We start from the raw sequence: 20,909 nt of genomic DNA on the forward strand, positions 1-20,909 counted from the left end.
ACTCTTCCTTGACTGCGTCTCTGTTTGTGTGTCTGGTTTCTTTTTATTTATTTATTTTTTTTCCCTTTCTTCCCCCCACCAGCAATCAAACAAGCTTTATCTCTCCAGAAAGAGATGGCATTAATTCCGCCCGGGTCTTCGCCAGTTCAATTTCCGGGGAAGAGGAAGAAAGCTACATTCAAATGGTAATAATTTTCTCTATGGCTCTCCTCTCTTCTGTTGTGCCGAATCACGTGAGCGGAAGGCTCCGGAGTCCGAAACGTGCGACAGGCCTTCCCTTTGCCCTCGTGAAAGGGGGGGAAAGGGGGTGAATAACACAAGGCCCGATTTACGGGGCGATAAGGGAAGTCCTCCCCCCCCCCTTTGCGAGGCCTCAGCTGTTTATGCAAATGCCAGTGGCCGTTTCCCAAGCAATCACAAGGATTGGGCATGTTGACAAGGCAACCCGTGAGAGGCAGGGTTGCCATTTTAGACAAGGCCTCTACAGAATCTCCCAGGAACACGCCAACACACTGAATAGGCTTTCCCCTTCTTCTCCCTCCTGGTTTGGGGCAGGTGCTACACAGGACAGGCTTTCTTCCAGGGGAGGTTAGGGAAGGAGCACAAGCTGAGAGAACGGTGGCTGGATTTAGGCCAAGGGAAGCTGCCGTGGCGTGAGCCAAGCTGCTGAGCCCGTCGCCCTGCCATCACACGTGTGGAGTGGGGGGCCAGGGCTGGAGAAGAGTCTGGGGAGGGGAGGATGCCGGGGGGGCATTTGGGAAGCTTTGCTCCTGAATCTTTGTGGTGGATCCAGCAAAAGGGGCAGGGGCAAGGAAGGAAAGGGCTGATTTGCAGAAGCTCCCTGCATGTAACACTTTAGTAACACTTTTTTTGTAAATCACGTTCAGTGGCACGTCATGGTTTGCTACTAAAAGCAAGGCTGGGTCTCCGTCCGAGCCACTCTGAGGATAGCTTGGCGAGGTACATTCGGGAGGCTGGCATTGTCCTCCGGGGGCTCATCCGCCCATTAGCCAGATGGCAGATGACCAGGTCCCCTCCTGGACCCGTGCCATCGTCTCATTTTCTTAGCCTTTTTACTCTCCTATTTCTCCCTCTCTCCTTCTTTATTTCTGCATTATTTTTATTTTCTGAGTAATCTGGCTAGGAGGGGCGTTCATCCCTTTTGTCTTCGTTAACATCTCTGCTGCAGCGCTCAACGATTTTAGGCACTTGAGGAATTTCTGTTATTTATGATGGTTGTTGACTCTGGTTCCCCAACAGGAGCACCGGCAGGCAACCTCTCCATGTAATGGGGCTTTCCAGTGGCCAAAGAAGTTCAGCCTTGATTATTTAGCATTGGATTTTAATTCTGCATCTCCGTCACCTGTGCAAAAGGTAAAATTGACTCAATGGTCTGCTGCCCCCTGTCATCAGTGAGAGGCAGTGAAGTTTGGTATCTAATTGTAACACATGGCTTCCCCTTCGTTTTGATTTTAAATTCAGGCCTGGAGAAAATATTTCAAGACGACTCCTCAAGATAAAAAACAATGCTGGTCTTGCCTCTTACTGAGATTAATCCAGAGGTGGGATCCAGCAGGTTCTCGCAGGTTCCCGAGAGTAGGTTACTAATTATTTGTGTGTGCCGAGAGTGGGTTACTAATTGGTGATTTTGCCACATGACTTTTGCCTTAGTTACGCCCCTCCTCTCAGCAGTAGCGCGCAGAACTTGAAGCAGTCTAGCAGGAGGTGCACCGGCGTGCGTGGCAGCCTGCGTCTGCGTGCATTCATTTCCCGCCCAAGGACTGGTGCAGCGGCTGCATCCTTGCAACAGCCCCGCCCAGGAATGCCCTGCCCCTGGAATGCCTGGCCACGCCCCCGTTGTGCCCTGCCCAGCCCCATTGGTACTACACCACAGTTTGAATCCCACCACCATGGGAACCTGTTACTAGAATTGTTGGATCCCACCACTGGTTTAATCTATCTCTGAGGGCAGAATTACATATTGGGTGTTCTGTCAATGCCTGTAGGAAATTTGCAGTTGCATTACTGAGTTTATAAAAAAATAGTTATACATTACTACATTTCTATTCCAGAATCCCTTGAAGCATTTTGACAAACGCATAGGGAATTTGGGGGATTTTAACTGAGTAATAAAATATATTGTCGAAGGCTTTCGCGGCTGCAATGAACTGACCATTGTGGGTTTTCTGAGCTGGGTGGCCATGGTCTGGTAGTTTTTGCCAGATGTAGAGGCGGGTGAAACATTAGGAGCAAAAACTACCAGACCATGGCCGCGCAGCCCAGAAAACCCACAACAGCCAATTAATAAAAATATATATTTCTAGCTTATTTTGCACAATCGGCCTGGGCCTTATTTTTTATCTCCTGTGTTGTGACTGGTGCACCCTTTATTTCTCCTTCCCACTGGGACCATCTAGATATGATGGTGTCCTCATGAGCTAGTTTGGTCCTGAGCTGAAGGCCTAATCCCACAGTACAAAATTCTCATAACTGTCATTAGCCCTACAGGTTGGAGAGGAGACATCTGAGGGGGGATATGATTGAAGTCTATAAAATTATGCATGGGGTAGAAAATGTCGACAGAGAGAAATTTTTCTCTCTTTCTCACAATACTAGAACCAGGGGGCATACATTGAAAATGCTGGGGGGAAGAATTAGGACTAATAAAAGGAAACACTTCTTCACGCAACGTGTGATTGGCGTTTGGAATATCCTGCCACAGGAGGTGGTGATGGCCACTAACCTGGATAGCTTTAAAAAGGGCTTGGACAGATTGATGGAGGAGAAGTCAATCTATGGCTACCAATCTTGATCCTCCTTGATCTGAGATTGCAAATGCCTTAGCAGACCAGGTGCTCAGGAGCAGCAGCAGCAAGGCCATTGCTTTCACATCCTGCATGTGAGCTCCCAAAGGCACCTGGTAGGCCACTGTGAGTAGCAGAGTGCTGGACTAGATGGACTCTGGTCTGATCCAGCAGGCTAGTTCTTATGTTCTTATGTACTGACAAACAACTCGGGACTTGCAGAGAAGGGCAACTCAGTTCAACTCAGGACTTGCAGAGAAGGACTTCTTCCCCCCCCCCCACCACACTGTCTTCTGAACGTGAAATGGCAATTTGCCCTTTTCAGGAAACTTGCACATAAGTCATCAGTTATACTTAAGTTTCTTAGGGCAAATATGGCTCATTTCAGGTTTGAAAACTGGTGCAGGAAGGAAGGAGCAGTTCCCCTCCCCCACCAGTGCTATGGTGTCAATGCAAATTGGTCCCCACGGGCCCCCATGTTTGGACATGAACTTCCAAGCATAGAACTCATACTACGTGTCCGTCAGCAGGATCTGTGAGTGATACGAGGACTTTATAACATAGGGTTTGGCTTGATTGGTGCTTCTATGTTTTCCTCACAAGACCAAAGGCAATATGTGCACATGGGGTGGGGCGGGGAGGGATTTTCGGTGTGAAAATGGGCTGGGGAGTAATAGTCTCTGCTCCCGCCTCCCCATTCTTGTCTTTCTCTTTAAACCCCATCCCTAGCAGCTGTGCTGTGTAAAATAAAACAACTGGTTAAAGAAAAATTCCCAAATCCGCCTAATGTGCGTTTCTGCCCCCAAGAGAATACTGGGCGTTTCCCCACTCTCCACGATCCCCCTATGCTGCACGCTGCTCTCAGTGCGCGGCATCCCCACGACCCCGCACTCTGCGTGGGGTCATCAAAAGGCGCCGTTTACAAGAGCGCCAGGGATGCCGCGCGCTGAGGGGGCGCGACAGCGGCAGCGTCGGGGCGGCTGCGCTGTCGCCGCCCCTGTTGTGGGGAGTGCCAGGGGACCCCGCGCTACTTGAGGAGAGTAGCGCAGGACTTAAGGTAAGTGGGGAAAGGCCCACTTCATAGCTGCTTTCCCAGCTCCTTTCATAGCCGCTTTCCCAGTTCTTCCTGGTCTGTTTTGGGCTGAGTGACAGAGTGACAGATGGGAGATTAAGCTGAGGGATACTCCTGTCAGCTGGTGCCTTTCTCAGCATCAAGGTGAAAATGAAAGACCTGTGTGTGTGCGGGGGCGGGGGGTGGGGGTGGTGTATAAGCTCCACTCAGTTCCTGTTAGGGTTTTCACTCACTGTTTTGTTCTGTTGTCTTTTCGGGGAGCAGAAACCTTTTCTCTCTGAAGAACAAAGAGTGGATTACGTCCAGGTGGATGAACAGAAGACTCAGGCGCTCCAGAGCACTAAGCAGGAATGGACGGACGAAAGGCAGTCCAAAGTGTGACGGGTGTGTGGAAGCCAGTCTTTCGCTTGGTTTAATTTTGCACATTGAAATCCGGGAAGTTTCATGATTCCGCTGCAACAGTGAAGTGTGGAGGATTCTGGGAGACTGCAAAGGAACTCCTGTCAAGAAACAGAACGCACGATGGTTTGGAAGAAGCAGGTCTGTCCTTTTAAAAAAGGATTCATCTGAAGGCTGTCAAAACGGCCTTCATCTTGAACAACCCTGCCCAGAAACTAGCCATGGTACCATTTCATACCGGAGTTTGGGCCTCTTCAAACAATGAATGGGAACGCAAGCCTAGTCACATCGAATCAAACACTGCAATGACGTATTACTACTGTGTTTTTTTGCTTTTAAATACTAAACAATTTAACAGATGCTGTTGCTGTCGCATCTGACACTGACAGGTATTGGGGAAATAAGGGCTAAACGTTAGAGAAACAGTATAAAAGACCTCTGGGGAGGAACCTCTCTGGGTATCCAATACTTGACTTTCATTTACCTGCCAGGGAAGTATAAATAGACGGGACTTTGTAACTGGTGAAAACCGGACTCTTCATCTGTCTCAAGTATCATCTTCGCAGATCAGCAACACCCAAAACGCTCCCAGACACTGTTGTGCCGCCTTCCCAGTCACACCGGGTGCTTGTTGTTTGAAGCCTCAGTGCTACATGAAGCTGTGTTACCTGTCGCCTACGCACCCTTCCGCTGCCCACCCGCCGACTCTTGAGTCTTTGCGTTCAAAAGAAATACAGGGAAGCAGCAACGCTACATTCGCAAGGCTGCAAGCGATCAGCCGAGGATCAGAAAGCTTCCTCGGAGCTGCAGAGGAGAACGATGCCATTGCGATACCTGAAGGCTGTAGCCCAGTTTCTGGATCCCAGTCAACGAAACCACTCCGGGATGCAGTTTGAGGAGCTCTTAAATGCTGCGGAATGACTGGAACGAGCCTTATTCGGGCCTTTAAGCACTCAGTTATTTTATTTCACAGTTAGCCTTCTTTTAATAAAATAAAACAGGGCCTCACTTGGATATCCCTAATGTATGGATGCCCTGACCTGGATGCCCCTACCTACCCCATCTTGATAGCTGAGCAGAGTTTTTAGACGGGCGTCCTCCAGGAAATACCAGGGTACCGATTCTGAGGCAAACCACCTCTGAACATCTCTTGCTTTGAAAATCCTGTGGGGGTCACAATAAGTCATCTGTGACTTAACGGCAAAAAATATACATATGGATGGTGGTTAGCAGTTTGTTGGGTTTGTTCTGGGTCTTGCATCATCGATTCACCTGGTCCGGACATTCTTGTTTCCAGCAGCCCCGGCTGAAATTGTGGCCGGTCGTTGAGCTTGCCCAGATTTGGTTTGGCGCCTTTCTTTTTGTGGCAGGACTCTCGTGTTGGCCATAGCTGTGCGTCAGCTCCCAATCCAGTTGGTAAAGCATTCATTTGCCAATGCACCTTAACACTTGGGAAACCTGCGGCCTGTTAAATTTCTACCTACTATGTAGGAGCAGTGCCGGAACACGGGGATAAAGAGCAACAACTGATAAGCTTAGATCCAGGCGCCTGCGCAAAGGACACATTTCTAGTAGTTCAACTCATAAGATTGTCTGGAGAATGTAGTATGGTTGAAATGTCTCGTTGATCGACCAAGAGTTCGTTAGAGCACTGAAGGAGAGTTGATGCAAGGAAGCTGTGGGCTCTGTGTTCCAGTTGCGTCTTCCACTTGTGCTAGTTTTTACTGGCACACAATGGCTGGGTCTGTAGCCATTAGCAAGTGTTGCTCCCCTGCAAGCTGAGAAAGGTTCCCCTTCGGCTGTTTGCAGAGGAAGCTGCTCTTACAGATCAATTTGGGGGACAGCCCCCAACAATTGCTACTTCTAATAATCATCTAGTAAGAGAGTCACCCAGCAGTGGGATTCAGCCGGTTCGCACCACTTCGGCAGAACCGGTCGTTAAAACGGTGATTGCAAACAACCAGTTGTTAAATTATTTGAGTCTCACCACCGGAACCGGTTGTTAAATTATTGAATCCCGCCACTGGAGTCACCCCTTAAAGAACACCTGCACCAAACCAACAGTTCGGCCCACTGACTTGGACATCGGCAGTAGAAGTTGGATTTTATGTTCTTTGCGCCTGTTCCATCAGTTGAGGGCAGAATTTGCAAGTAAGATCTGCCCAAACTTCAGCCTTTATTGAAAGCCATATTCATTTGGATGGACTTGGCCACAAGCTTTCCCTTGTGAACTCAGACGCAGTGGTCCAGCGGCATCCTTGCCTGTTGATTTTGGCACCCTGCGTTGTGTATCACTGGGGCGTGGCAGGATAGGGTATCTGTTTTGTTGTGTCTTCTGTGGTCTCTCCTTCAAATAGGACAGGCTGTTTCACTATGGTGTAAGCCCCTACAAATTGTTCGCGCTCCGTTTCCAAACGTTGCTCAGCAAACGGTGTCCTCGAGAGAATAGGGCCCGTAAAAGCTCGATTACATATTGCGACTTTTAAAGAAGGATTTGCAAATGCAGTCTCTGGGATTCGAGGGCTAGAATGTGTAGGGACACTTTAGCACATCCTTCTCCTACTAGCAGAAACCCTCCAACCTGAATTCATGTCCACTAGGAGAAAAATGTAAGTGACTCCAGCGAGGGGGAAAAGAAGACTGAAAATTGCTTTTTCCTGCAAGAAAATGCCCAGGGAGTAAAAAGTTAGTTTCCCTAAACTTCCTCCTCTTTGATAAAGCAATCTTGGAGGTTCTGCTTGAAAATAGAGAAAATAGAGAAAAAACCCAGTGTTGAAAATAGAGAAAAAAACCAGTGTTTCCTAAATGGGTAGTTGAACGCTACATGTCTTTGCAATCTCAGATCTGGCACCTGCTATTGTGGGCAACTGTTCTGTGTCCTCTGACAGATGCACAATCACAGGGTTCCAGTCCAGCATCCTTAGCAGCCAAGCAAGAGGTCTTGGCGTGTCCTTCGAAGAATCCTTGATTTGTCAGTGTCCTTCAAAACAATGTCCACCCCAAGTTACTTCGGTCATCCCCACCTTCTGTGTCTCTGCGTGTTTGTAATTGTATTAAATGGTCAAGAGGTCCAGTATTTAAACCCCCTCAGATGCTATTTGTGATCAAGCCAGTAGTTATAGACATGCCACTCTCTAGTTTTCTGCTTTGCAGACATTCTCAGGTTTCCCTCAAAAAGTAGACGAGGGGTGGATGTTGATAAAATTGCAAAAAAAATGTTTGGTCAAGTTGCCACATTTCGGGGGTTTGCCAGTCATGGTCCTTGTTTGGGGGAGACCAGCATTTAGCCTCATGAAGTTTTCCCCATCATTTCCATTCTGGAAAAGGTTCAATGGCTGAGGTTTTGGGTCACGTGCCCGTTGAAGCCACAGGAGAACTTCCAGAAGAAATACCCCCAAAAAAGACCCCTCCCCAAAAGACCCCAACCACCAGCCCCCTGTGATGGAATGGGCCCGCTTTGCTCAACAGGCTCTATTCCACCCCAAGCCTCTACCAGGGGTTGCCGCCTTTTCCTGGAAAAGGCTTGCTTTCTCCCTCTGGGTAAACCACTGCCACCACCTGATCATTTGAGGGTTAGCCATAGTCTTCAGGACATCCTGAATACTCCTCAGTCTCCTTTCCAAATCTGAGACCAAGCCTCAGTTTCCCTTGTTTCCCCTCTCCTGGGTTCCACGGGGCAGACTGGAGGCCCCGGAGGAACAGCTGCTTGCCAACTTCCAGCCTTCCTCCTGGTGCTCTCCAGTTCCAATCGCCCATCCACAACGGTGGGAGCCTGGGTGGTACAGAGGACTGTTCCCCACATCTAAGGTTCAAAAGTATTTATTGAAAATAGAATGGTTACAAGTATGTTTTAGTACTGCACCAGATTGAACAAGGATTTCCAACACAAATGAGATATAAGTGCAATTCTTCTATCCCTTTCTCTATACTTGGCCTACTCGCTGTTACAATAGGGTAGGCTCTTAAGCTTAGAAGGTTACAACCCTCACAGAGTTCCCATTACCTGGAAGGCTGGGTCAGCTCCCTGGGCAGTCACATGGTCCCAAAATGGCTGCTCTCTCCAGAGCCCAGATTTGTGCATCTGCTTCCTTCAGTGGGTCAGCAGTTTTATCAGTTCCCAGGCCCCACCCCTCTCTCAGGGTCAGTCTGGGCTATCTTTCCCCCCTGATGTCCCTCTGGCATTTTAAGTCCTCCAAATCTATGATACCTGCTTGGAGAAGGGAAAGGGGGGAAGGAGCCATTTATTCACACCCCTGAACAAGAGAGTGACACTTGGCAAAGAGAATGCCTTGAATGAGCATTAAGGCGAACTTTCCTTTGTGTTAACAAAGGTATCACATGGTTGTGTTGGGGGGGGGGGCACTGGGGGAATACACCATCATCTTCTTTTGTCGTAACAGTCATTGTACATATTGTGTGCACATAAAGTTATGTTCCTTTTTTCTAATAAAGCCAAATGCTAAAGGGTGTCTTTCTTGAGCTTCACAAAATAGAAGTCCAGGGACACGGTAAAGACTAAACCAGATCTTGTTCCAGCATAAGCCTTTGTGATTCAGACCTCGCTTCCTCAGATGCAATGGAAAGCAAGGAAATAATTTCCCTCATTTTCATCCAGAAAATTGTAGAAGGGGAGGGCGAGAAAGGGAAGAGTGGGAGAGAGGGCCGGCATCTTAAATGATGTATGAGTTGTAAATCAGACTTGGGTTGTTACGCAAAAGGGATAGTGAGAAAAATCGGAGGTTCTAGCCTCTCCAGTGGAGAAGGCTAGCAAAAGTGCAGTAAATAATAATGAAGGAAGAAACAATCAGAAGCATGGGAGAATTAGTTGACATCGACAAAAGGTTATGGTGCGATACACCATGTAAAGAAACAGCCTATTATTTAATTAATTTCTTCTCTGTCTTCCTCTCCAAAGCAGCCTCCCTCATTCTCCTCCATTTTATCCTCACAACAACCACCCTGCGAGGTAGGTTAGACTGAGAAGAGTGACTGGCTCAAGGTCACTCAATGACCTTCTATAGTACAGTGAGGATTCAAACCTGGGTCTCCCAGATATTAGCCCAATATTCTCACCTCTATACCACACTAGGTCTCCAATCAAATTTCTGTCAAAGTTTCTAAAAAGTGGGTCCTGTTGGGTTAGAAGTAGCATCTTGATTCAGGTCCTGGCATTTCACACTTGGCGTTTGACCTTTGCTGAGAGCACAATATATATCACAAACAGACCAAACTGTCCTGCAACTAAGGCCCCTTCTGCACACACAAAATAATGCGTTTTCAAACCACTTTCACAACTGTTTGCAAGTGGATTTTGCTATTCCGCACAGCTTCAAAGAGCACTGAAAGCAGTTTGAAAGTGCATTATTCTGTATGTGCGGAATGAGCCATAGAGTCCAAATACCATGGGGAAAAGTACACGACGTTGGAGTCCGTTCACTGTTGTCATCCCAATCCTCAGGGGTTGGTTAGGCCTCAAGAAGGCTTTCTTCATAACCTCTGGGCTGCAGAAACACCAGCTGGAGAGAGAGACACAAAGGAGAGGCTGTCTTGCCAATCTGGTTTCAGAGTTTGCTGCCATTCCTGGGGTCAACTTCAGTCAAACTGCAGGCGGCCAAAGGGCTTCTACTTCATTGCTCAATCTGGTCACCCTATCCTCCATCAAAATGCTCACCTCAGTCCAGATGTCATGGCTGATGGCGATGGTTCACTGACAAAGGCATTCTGCTGATGTTCAGAGGCACTCTTGCATTGCCCCTGTTACTTCACATGATTAAGGTTACCTGCTGCTTGGGAGAGAGAGAGAAAATACCTTGCCCTTTTAAGAGAGACTGAATTAAGATGTTACTTATCTACGTGCCATGGAAAGCGTTCTCTGTCAAAGAGACAATAAAGAACATCAACCTGTTGCTGTAGAAATCATTCAAAATAAACGCCGCAAACACCTGAACATCATCTAAAGCAACTAGAGTTTGAAGAGTTTGGATTTATGTCCCCCCCTTTCTCTCCTGCAGGAGACTCAAAGGGGCTTACAATCTCCTTGCCCTTCCCCCCTCACAACAAACACCCCGTGAGGTGGGTGGGGCTGAGAGAGCTCCGAGAAGCTGTGACTAGCCCAAGGTCACCCAGCTGGCGTGTGTGGGAGTGCACAAGCTAATCTGAATTCCCCAGAGAAGCCTCCACAGCTCAGGCGGCAGAGCGGGGAATCAAACCCGGTTCCTCCAGATTATAATGCGCCTGCTCTTAACCAGTACGCCACTGCTGGTCTGTACACTTTAAAGCATCTTTTATTCTAAGAACCAAACTGCAAAGCAGTATTGCAGGTGGCCAGGAAACAAAGCCAGCTGAGGATTCTTCCTGACAGGCTAGTTTCATATGTGGAAGGTTATTACTTTTTAAATTAATTCCTGTCTGAAATGATACAGCCTGACAGGAGAGTTGGCCAGTGTCTTGAATGTATTACCTTGCTCAGCTGGATATACCACACACACAAAAGTTTGTACAACAAGTCTGATTTCTTTTGTTTTCTGCTCAGGAAAGACTTCTGCCATTTTGAAGTATTTTTCCAGTGGTGGCTGAAAGGAAATGGTCTTATTGGCTGAATGTAATAAGTTGGCATTCTTTTCAAAGAGGGGGGTTTGTACGCTGAGCTGAAGGTATCACCCGGTGTCCCAGGAGTTGAAGAACCCTTCCAAATTCTCCCAATATTTGCCCATATGTTACATGCCTGAGGCACAATCAAATAGGCCAAGTAAATTTCCTGCCATTGCTATGTGGAAATCAGACACTGAAACTAAACTTGAGCAATATTGAAAAAAAATATTTTCCCACCCAGGTCTCCATGATGCATACCAGAAACTCCAGTATTAAGTCCTGGGTTCAAGATCTTTTATTTTGATCAGACCTCGCTTTTAGCAGCGGTACTTTCAGGCTTGATTTGGCTGTATAATTATCGGTGTGGCCAAATTAGCCAAATCCTCAGATTCATTCGCATTTTTTGGCACTTTTAAGTGTTTTTTTCCCTTTTCCGGCCTGTAGGGGGTGCATTTTTAATAGAAGGCGGGGGCTACCGCTTTGAGGGTCCATAACTTTCTGTCCACCCCTTATGTCAGAATTCCAAAAAGGTTGGGATGTCAGGGTTAGAGTATTGGGTCAGGACTTCAGCATCCGGTTGGGCTTTTTAAAAAGTGCTTATCAAACTCACTGCCACAAGATGTGAGGATGGGCATTCCCATACATTGTTTTTAGAAAGGACTGAAAAGATTCAGGGTGGGCCAGTCCATCAGTGCCTATTAATAATGATGAATACATAGAACCTCCATGTTCTGAGGCAGTCTACCTTTAAACCTCCATTGCTTGGTATAACAGCAGGAGATGACTCCATTCACGAAACCCCTCCGAGGCTCCATCCCCAAATCTTCATCGCATTTTCCAACCTGGAGTTGGCAACCGTAGTTAGCCCAGCATGAATCAACTGCTTGCCAACACTGAAGTGGAAAACCGGAGAACGTAAACACTGTTTGACATCTGGTTGGCAAAGTAAAGTTCAAGACTGGCATTGGAATGAGGCTCTGTGGAGGATGGCTGACAATCTCTCGGGAGATTAGAAGACGTGAATGTGCTGATCTGGAGACAGAGAAGTCGGGGGAAAGAACAGGATCTCGCTTTTTTTGTACCTCTGGCAGCTTCTTTTTAACCAAATATTGAAGAGGAAAGGTATGCGCGATCATCTCAGTGGAAATGGGTTGTCATTCACTGAAAGCAAAGGGACTCTGTTTTTGAATTATTAATCTGAGTCCAATTAAACCGGGACTGGAAAGAAAATCCTGGGCGCTGGATTTTTTTCAAGGCTGAGTATCCAATCTATATTGGGTTTTGTTTTTTTTTTATTCTGGGATTTATTTCTCTCTGAAAGGCAGCACCTACATTTCAGGACTGTGGGGACTAGAATCTTAACTGATCTTCTGTTTTGGCCCCAAATATTCCTGCCTCACCCTCAGGCCCCTATGCAAAAATACAGAGCAAGTTTTATCCTGACAATGCTTTCAGCTGCAGCTATGCCTTTAACAACAGGAGCAGCAGTGGCGTAGAAGGTCAAGAGCTCGTGTATCTAATCTGGAGGAACCGGGTTTGATTCCCAGCCTCTACAGCCTCCACAGCTCAGGCGGCAGAGCGGGGAATCAAACCCGGTTCCTCCAGATTAGATACACGAGCTCTTAACCTCCTACGCCACTGCTGCTCCTAGCCTGGGTCAGAGCTGAGATTGTGTGAGTGGCTCATGGTCATCCAGCACGTCTCCACCTCGTGAGTAGGGATATTAACCTGGGTTTCCCAAGTCCTAGTCTGATGCCTGAAGCACTACACTAACCTGGGTCTCATCATATTTCCTATGTTGTTCACCGCCCGGAGCCCTTTGGGGATAGAAATTGAATTAATAATAATAATAATAATAATAATCACCATATGTCAGCTGCAAAAGGCCACCCTACTCGGCTCTGCACGCATTATTCGTCGATACATCACACAGTCCTAGATGCTTGGGAAGTGTCCGACGTGTGATGTAATACAAAATCCAGCATATTGATCTTGCTTGCTGTGTGTAACTGTTTTGTATCAATAATAATAATAATAATAATAATAATAATAATAATAATAATAATAATAATAGGAGAGAGAAATTGCAAGGGGCCATAATTCAGTGCTTCTTAATAGACATTCAGTGCTTCTTAATAGACATCATTCCATATATAGGTTCCTGAAGAGGGATTTCCACTATACTTGTGAGGGCACGAGTTAAAACTTAAGAATGGCAGTGGTTGAATGCGTCTTGTCCTCAGTCCCTTGGATGAGCCAGCCCACGAACAAGTTAAAAGGAACAAAGAGGGATGGAGACTTTATGACGTGAGGCCTGGTCCGTTAGAGTTGGGACTGAGGCCATCAAGCAGTTACAGATCAGATGATATTTGGCAGTTAATTAAACTAGATTTGAACAGTCAGTCAAGCAATGGTGAGCTGTATAATGCAGTGGCGTAGGAGGTTAAGAGCTTGTGTATCTAATCTGGAGGGACCGGGTTTGATTCTCTGCTCTGCTGCCTGAGCTGTGGAGGCTTATCTGGGGAATTCAGATTAGCCTGTACACTCCCACACACGCCAGCTGGGTGACCTTGGGCTAGTCACAGCTTCTCGGAGCTCTCTCAGCCCCACCCACCTCACAGGGTGTTTGTTGTGAGGGGGGGAAGGGCAAGGAGATTGTGAGCCCCTTTGAGTCTCCTGCAGGAGAGAAAGGGGGGATATAAATCCAAACTCTTCTTCTTCTAAATATGCAGACGTTTGCAGGTGGTGATCTCCATTCTACTGCCTACTGACATTCACGGAAGAGGTAGCCAGGACCCCCTACCTACCCCCACTTCAGGGCCAGAGGATCAAGGCATGGTAGGATGGTTGGAGCCTGCCCTGCTGAAGATTGTACCAGGTTGTCACCTCCTTCCCCTCTTGAGCCTGACAGCTGTGTGACAGACATAAATTCAACAGGGAAAGCTTTCCCTGTCCCTGACCCGCCAAACTGAAAATAAATCCAGCTGATACATTCCTGCCTAGTTTAAAACCTGGCCTCTGGTAGCATAACCTGGCCTCCTAGAGGAAAGAGGGAAGATGCTCTGAAGTGGAGGGGAAAAAACCTTCCTTATCTCAGGAAACCTCCGCTCAAAAGAATCAGAAGAAAATCATAAGCAAATGCTCATATGCAAGTTACTCTCCACCTTGAATCAGTTGGAGTTTTGATCCCAAAGCTGTTCGAAGGAGACAATTTTAGGCTTGAAGGGATCTTCAAAGTCACCAGCTTTCTGGAGTTTACTCCAAGGGCGATTCCACACACGAGTAAAATAGGTTCGACCCAGTTCCCTGAGAAGGGTACTGACCTAGGTCGAAGCCATTGTTGTTCCCCACTGCAACCAGCTTGATCCCAGCTCGGAGGGCGGAATCATCCTGTGCCTCTTCGCCGCTCCGTTCCGATTGGCTACTGTTCTACGGCCATGTTCCGTCTATCCCCACACATGTTATTAAAAAAACTGCCACAGGAATGGAGGGACGAAGGTGGCGTTTTTTGATTGGCCAGCTGTACGCATGCCCGAAACACTCAGCTGCGATTGGCTGAATGGAGAGGTTGGACTTGCCATACTGTAGCTCATCAATCACTCTATGTTTACCTTTCTGTTGGACAGCCCCAGTAGTGATGCAAACGATGCAGTCACCAAATTTTTGGATTTGTATATAAAACAGCGCTTTAGGAGCAAATCCTGAACATCAGCCTTCTCTACCTGTACATTTATTTTAGTTTCCCTCTACTTGGTTAAGTGGATCTGTGTATATAATGTTGTTATGCCAATAAAGGTTCTTTGTTGTTAAAATCACTCTATGCTTGCATGCACTTGTTCTCTGTAATAAGGCTCATTCCGCACATGCAGAATAATGCACTTTCAAACTGTTTTGAGCGCTCTTTGAAGCTGTGCGGAATAGCAAAATCCACTTGCAAACAGTTGTGAAAGTGGTTTGAAAACGCATTATTTTGCATGTGCGGAAGGGGCCAAAGAGTATGCAGGTGGCTGATTTACTGCAGTTTCAGATCAGACTGTACGGTAGACCCTCCTCCCCAGTTTTTGGTGGAATTGGAAGCATGACTATCTGAGCATGGACTGGGTCTGCGCTACTGATGCCTCAGGAGTGATCCCTGAATCGATTGAGGAACCAGAAGGTGTGAAGTCATGGCTATGCATCAGTTACAGAAACACACATGAAGCGGGCCTCATTGGCCTATCAAGCTCAATACTGTTTCCTCTGTCTGGCGGTGCCTTTCTGGTGTCTCAAGCTGAGGTCTGGGGGGATTCTCAGATGCACCGTTCGCAGGGAAACACAGGCCCCTTCCGCACACGCAAAATAATGCATTTTCAAACCACTTTCACAACTGTTTGCAAGTGGATTTTGCCATTCCGCACAGCTTCAAAGAGCACTGAAAGCAGTTTGAAAGTGCATTATTCTGCATGTGCGGAATGAGCCACAGTGTCAGGATACATGCATACCGTATCCTGACGCCGGGATCCCAGCAATCCCGGATGACCCCTGCATCGCCGTGCAAACAGTGACACGGGCAACGCAGGTTCATTTAACCCATTTTAAATTTCTGGGCGTTATGATTGAAGAGGACTTGACCTGGGGTGTACAGACTGCCGCGGTGGTTAAGAAGGCCCAGCAAAGACTGTACTATCTGAGACTGTTAAGGAAACAACAACTGAATGGAAAACTCCTGGTGTCCTTTTACCGCTGTGCTATAGAGAGTGTCTTAACCTACTGCATCTGTGTATGGTTCTCCGGTTGCACAGTGGCGGATAGGAAGGCGCTCCAAAGGGTGATCACTACTGCACAGAGGATTATCGGCTGCCCTCTCCCCTCCTTGGAAGAACTCTATAATTCCCGAAGCCTAAAGAAAGCCCAAAATATTCTGAGAGACCCATCTCATCCAGCACACTCTCTTTTTGAACTGTTACCATCCGGCAGACGACACAGGTCTATCAAAACTAGGACAAAGAGGCTTAGAGACAGCTTCTACTCTAGAGCTGTGGCGATGCTGAACTCTGGGGCTTCGTGTTGATGTATTTGGGGCTGTGTAGGGATGGGTGGAGGAAGGGGAAAGTGAGGATGGGGTATGAGTCTGAAATTGGGTGCATCGAGGAATGCTGCTGTAAATTTTCGTTGTGCGTGCACAATGACAATAAATGCTTATGTTATGTTATGTTGTACAGAACGGGCCATAGAGAAGAGCAGTAGAAGGTTGAGGTCACTCATTCCTTGAAAGGATTCCTCTTTACAAGGCTGGGTTCTCCCGTCATGTGACTGTGACTCCCCAGAGGGTCAAAAGTAGGGTTGCCAAGATAACCTGGTCTTAATTGAGGACCCTGGAAGCAAGCAACACAACTGCGGTCTCAGTATTGTCAAGATTGGGATATGAGGGATTCTCAGATATTATATTGATAATGAATGTATTACTATGTTTTCTTTAGGAGAGTGTTATTGTTGAGCTCTGGGGAGCTTTGGAAGTGTGTTTGCACAGATTACGATACCCCTGGAGAGCTATCCTCAGTGCGTGTTTGAGTGGTTTCAAGATATAGAAGATTTGACGCATTAGGGAATATATGGTCTAACATTACTTATGATTTTGTGTTTCATTTAGGTATTGGACTTGAAGAATTACTCACGGAATTTAAACCTCACCAGAGGTGGCTACCAAAACCTTTTTTTGTGTGTGTGATGACGTTGATTGTTAATAACGCTGTATGCCTAAAGAAATGTACACCCGTGGGGGCACTGATGCATAGCTACAAAGTTTGGATTTTTGTGTTTGGAATATGAATATTTGAGTTATATCTATTTCATGTAAAAAGAACCTCAGGAAATGGAAGATATTCAATTGATGAAATGTATTTAGTAAACAGAGTGACAGTCTTCTTGGTTTCTCACTGATGTGTGATTGTACCTATGAGAAAAAATAGGAGGAGGAGGAGGAGGAGGAGGAGGAGGAGGAGGAGTTTGGATTTATATCCCCCATCTCTCTCCTGTAAGGAGACTCAAAGGGGCTGACAATCTCCTTTCCATTCCCCCCTCACAACAAACACCCTGTGAGGTAGGTGGGGCTGAGAGAGCTTAGAAGAACTGTGACTAGCCCAAGGTCACCCAGCTGGTGTGTGTTGGGAGTGCACAGGCTAGTCTGAATCTCCCAGATAAGCCTCCACAGCTCAGGTGGCAGAGCGGGGAATCAAACCCTGTTCCTCCAGAGTAGAGTACACCTGCTCTTAACCACTACGCCACTGCTGCTCCTGTGTGACTTTTAGCATTAAAATACACATGGTCTGCAACAAGCACCCTCTGAGGTGGGTGGGGCTGAGAGAGCTCTGAAGAACTGTGACTAGCTCAAGTCACCCAGCTGGCATGTTCTGGAGTGCACAAGATAATCTGGTTCACTAGATAAGCCTCCACAGCTCAACTGGCAGAGCGGGGAATCAAACCCGGTTCTCCAGATTAGAGTGCACCTGCTCTTAACCACTACATCACACTGGTTAATATTCTAGGTTGCATGAGTGACTGAGAAAACCATGACTGATTACCCCCGGCCGTGTGTTCCCTGCCCTCGCCCCACTGGCGTGAAAAGTCATGGGAGAATTGCCCTCGCTTTCCCCATGAAAAGTGAGAAGCATGCACACCGCAAAGAGGAAACAGGTCAGGACAAGAAGAAGAAGAAGAAGAAGAAGAGGAGGAGGAGGAGGAGGAGGAGGAGGAGGAGGAGGAGTTTGGATTTATATCCCCCCTTTCTCTCCTGCAGGAGACTCAAAGGGGCTTACAATCTCCTTGCCCTTCCCCCCTCACAACAAACACCCTGTGAGGTGGGTGGGGCTGAGAGAGCTCCGAGAAGCTGTGACTAGCCCAAGGTCACCCAGCTGGTGTGTGTTGGAGTGTACAGGCTAATCTGAATTCCCCAGATAAGCCTCCACAGCTCAGGCGGCAGAGCTGGGAATCAAGCCCGGTTCCTCCAGATTAGATACATGAGCTCTTAATTTCCTACGCCACTGCTGCTCAATTCTGTCACTTGTAAAGAAATTTTGCTACTTTTTCCAAGAGCACGGCCTCTGTGTTATTTAACAAAAGCCCCACAACAGAGTTGTCAGAGTCTCTTTCAGATTTGTCTAAGACCCGCCCAGGAGAGAAATTCCTAATGCCCACATATCTTGGACAGTCAAGTATAATGTGAGCAAGAGTCTCTACTTGGTTTTTACAGTGTGGACAGACCCAGTCCTGGAGAGGGATAGATAGGTAGCGACCCTTTGCAATGGCCGATGGGAAAATTGCAGGCTGCCCCTGCGGGGAAATGCTGGCCCAGCTCAGCCGGTGAGGCCTCGTGCAACATGTTTCAAATGAAGATCTAAGCGGGGTGGGGGGGGGGATATCCACATAGAAAAGACGCTCTTTGCTCTTCGATCTGCCTGGCTCAGCGTTTTTCGCAAAAGTCATCAGGAAATGTATTTGGAAATGCTCTTTCCGTCCTTCATTGTTTGCACTCAGTCCCTTGCCCTGCTGGGGGAAGCGGTTTCTGTGTCATCCTGGGCAAACTGGTGGCTTGGCAGAAAATTGTGCACAACGGCTCTGATCCGGTCACGGCAGGGCTGGGGGGGGGGGCAGTTGTGCCCCCACCACAACTGCAGAGGATTGGGAGTGGGTAGGGACCATTTCTGTGCCTTCCTGTTGTTCACTGCTTTCGACTGCCTCCACCCCTACAATCCTTCTTTTCCCCGACACACCTGTTCAGAAAAACGGATTCGGATTTCGCTGGGATCTCCTGCTCAGCCCTTGCTAGCACCATCCTAGATTCTACCCTTGCCAAGGCTTTTCCACCACCAGAACACATCCTGACAAGCAGACCATGCATATTTTAATGCTGAAAGTTACACAGGAGCAGGAGTGGCATAGTCACACAACTTCTTCATACAAAGTATGATTGGTGTTTGGAATATGCTGCCACAGGAGGTGGTGATGGCCACTGGTCTTATACAAGCATAACTATGGCAAAAATAGCCAGAGACAATCTAACCACCATGTACTGCATAGACTCCTTCCCTAGCAAGCTGTGCTACAATGTTACAGTGTGGTGTAGTAGAGACAATGGCGTATCTAGGGGGGGACAGAGTTTTAATCAACTCAATGTTATCCTGATTCTGCTTTATCTGATTCTGCTTTATGCAGAAGATACTTTGCTAATTATCAAGAACAGAAGCTTGACTTGGGAAAACACTGAAACTATTAATTATTGTAGTCTGGAGGGGTTGTCAGATAATTTCAAAAACCTAAAGGAATAGTGTTTTTTTAAAAAAAACAGAAAAATGAAATGCAAGACTTGGTTTATAAATGGGAGAGAAACAGAGGAAATGGCATTTCTTTTGCTCAAAAAATTGCCAAAAATAGATAGAATAAAAGGAAGAAGAGTTGGTTTTCACACCCTCAAAGTGGCTTACAATCGCCTTGCCTTCCCTCCCTACAACAGGCACCTTGTGAGGTAGGTGGGGCTGACAGAGTTTTGAGAGAACTGTGACTAGTCCAAGGTCACCCAGCAGGCTGCATGTGTAGGAGCAGGGAAACAAATCCAGTTAACCAGATAAGAGTCCACTGCTCGTGTGAAGGAAAGGGGAATCAAACCCAGTTCTTCCTATTAGAGTCCACTCCACTGCTCTTAACCACTGCTCAAGGAGAGCTCTACAAGAGGGCGGTATATACCTGCAACGATAGAGGATTTCAATGCAAAGGTGCTTCCACAAATTCTAAATAGTGTGGGTGTTTGGATAAATGGTGAATCTGATTCTATTGATAATTCACTCTTGCTGTTCTCGTCCAATACCTGGAGTGCCATATTGTGTTGCAGGAATTGCGCTGAAATTTGTTCAATGCTCATTGTACTTTTAATCTGATGTCCCTGAGTATTCAGTATCAAACACCTATGAAGGTTATTTACCATATTCTGAGGGAAGATACTTATAAAAGGGCCTGAGTGAACCTAGTGAATAGTAAATTCTTTACAATGATCCCAGTAGGGCCTGTTACAAAGCATTGAGAGAGAAAAATAGGGTAATCAAACTCAATCAAATTCATATGGAATTTCAAGTTCACCCTAGTCCTTGGAATCTCCTCCCTCCGAGTCTCTGTCCATATTTAAAACATCTTAACATTCCTAGCAGTTGCCACATGTTTATGCCATGTGTGGACTGAATGCTTTGTCCACAGGTAAACTGAAAGGCTGATTTGCTAATATTCCCTTCTCCGGATGCCTCTTGTGACTCTGGCATGGTTGCAACCACTGATAATGTTGGTCCACATTGCAAGAGTTGTGGATTTCCCCCATTTGGAGCAAGCATCAACTTCCCACGGCAGTGCAAGCATTTACCTTTCTGTTGACTGTCAGTTGAGTCTGATCTGTGCCAGACTTGTATGTTATATTTGAGACACTCACCAGCTAAGTATTTTATCTATCGATCTACGACCGACCGACCGACCGACCGACCGACCGACCGACCGACCGACCGACCGACCGACCGACCGACCGACCGACCGACCGACCGATCGATCGATCGATCGATCGATCTATCTATCTATCTATCTATCTATCTATCTATCTATCTATCTATCTATCTATCTATCTATCTATCTATCTATCTATCTATCTATCATATTTATATCCCACCCTCCCCCGAAGGGCTCAGGGCAGTGAACAAGAGAACATATAAATAGAGCACAAAATAAAATCAATAATATCAAAGTTGATTGAGTAAGTCATTAAATAAATGGCTCTATACATTAAAACCAAACCACATTTAAAATGCAGTGTCCTAATACCAATTGCAACAGATGGCATCCTACTAACAGATCCCCTAGGAAAGAGAGGGGGATGGCAGGATCCACGGATGTTATAATGGGGGAGGGGGGCCATATTAAAGTGGCAATCTTGTAATTTTACTCTGCGTGCGCGTGTGTGCTGTCAAATCACAACTGACTTATGGCAACCCCAGAAGAAGAAGAAGAAGAAGAGGAGGAGGAGGAGGAGGAGG

General features: G+C 46.9%; 1 protein-coding gene across 2 annotated transcripts in view; it reads left to right on the forward strand.

Moving 5' to 3' along the window:
- Nucleotides 1–8,740, forward strand: part of GAB3 (GRB2 associated binding protein 3) — a 98,959-nt gene extending 90,219 nt beyond the window's left edge. For both annotated transcript variants that reach the window (XM_048514809.1, XM_048514810.1), the window contains exons 8-10: nucleotides 83–185; nucleotides 1,261–1,374; nucleotides 4,141–8,740. In XM_048514809.1, coding sequence (XP_048370766.1) covers nucleotides 83–185; nucleotides 1,261–1,374; nucleotides 4,141–4,257 — 334 coding nt within the window. In that variant the 3' untranslated portion in view covers nucleotides 4,258–8,740. The remainder of the gene's footprint in view (nucleotides 1–82; nucleotides 186–1,260; nucleotides 1,375–4,140) is intronic.
- The last annotated feature ends 12,169 nt before the right edge of the window (nucleotides 8,741–20,909 follow it).

This window comes from Sphaerodactylus townsendi, linkage group LG13, assembly GCF_021028975.2.
Source record: "Sphaerodactylus townsendi isolate TG3544 linkage group LG13, MPM_Stown_v2.3, whole genome shotgun sequence".
In the NCBI taxonomy this organism is placed as follows: Eukaryota; Metazoa; Chordata; class Lepidosauria; order Squamata; family Sphaerodactylidae; genus Sphaerodactylus; species Sphaerodactylus townsendi.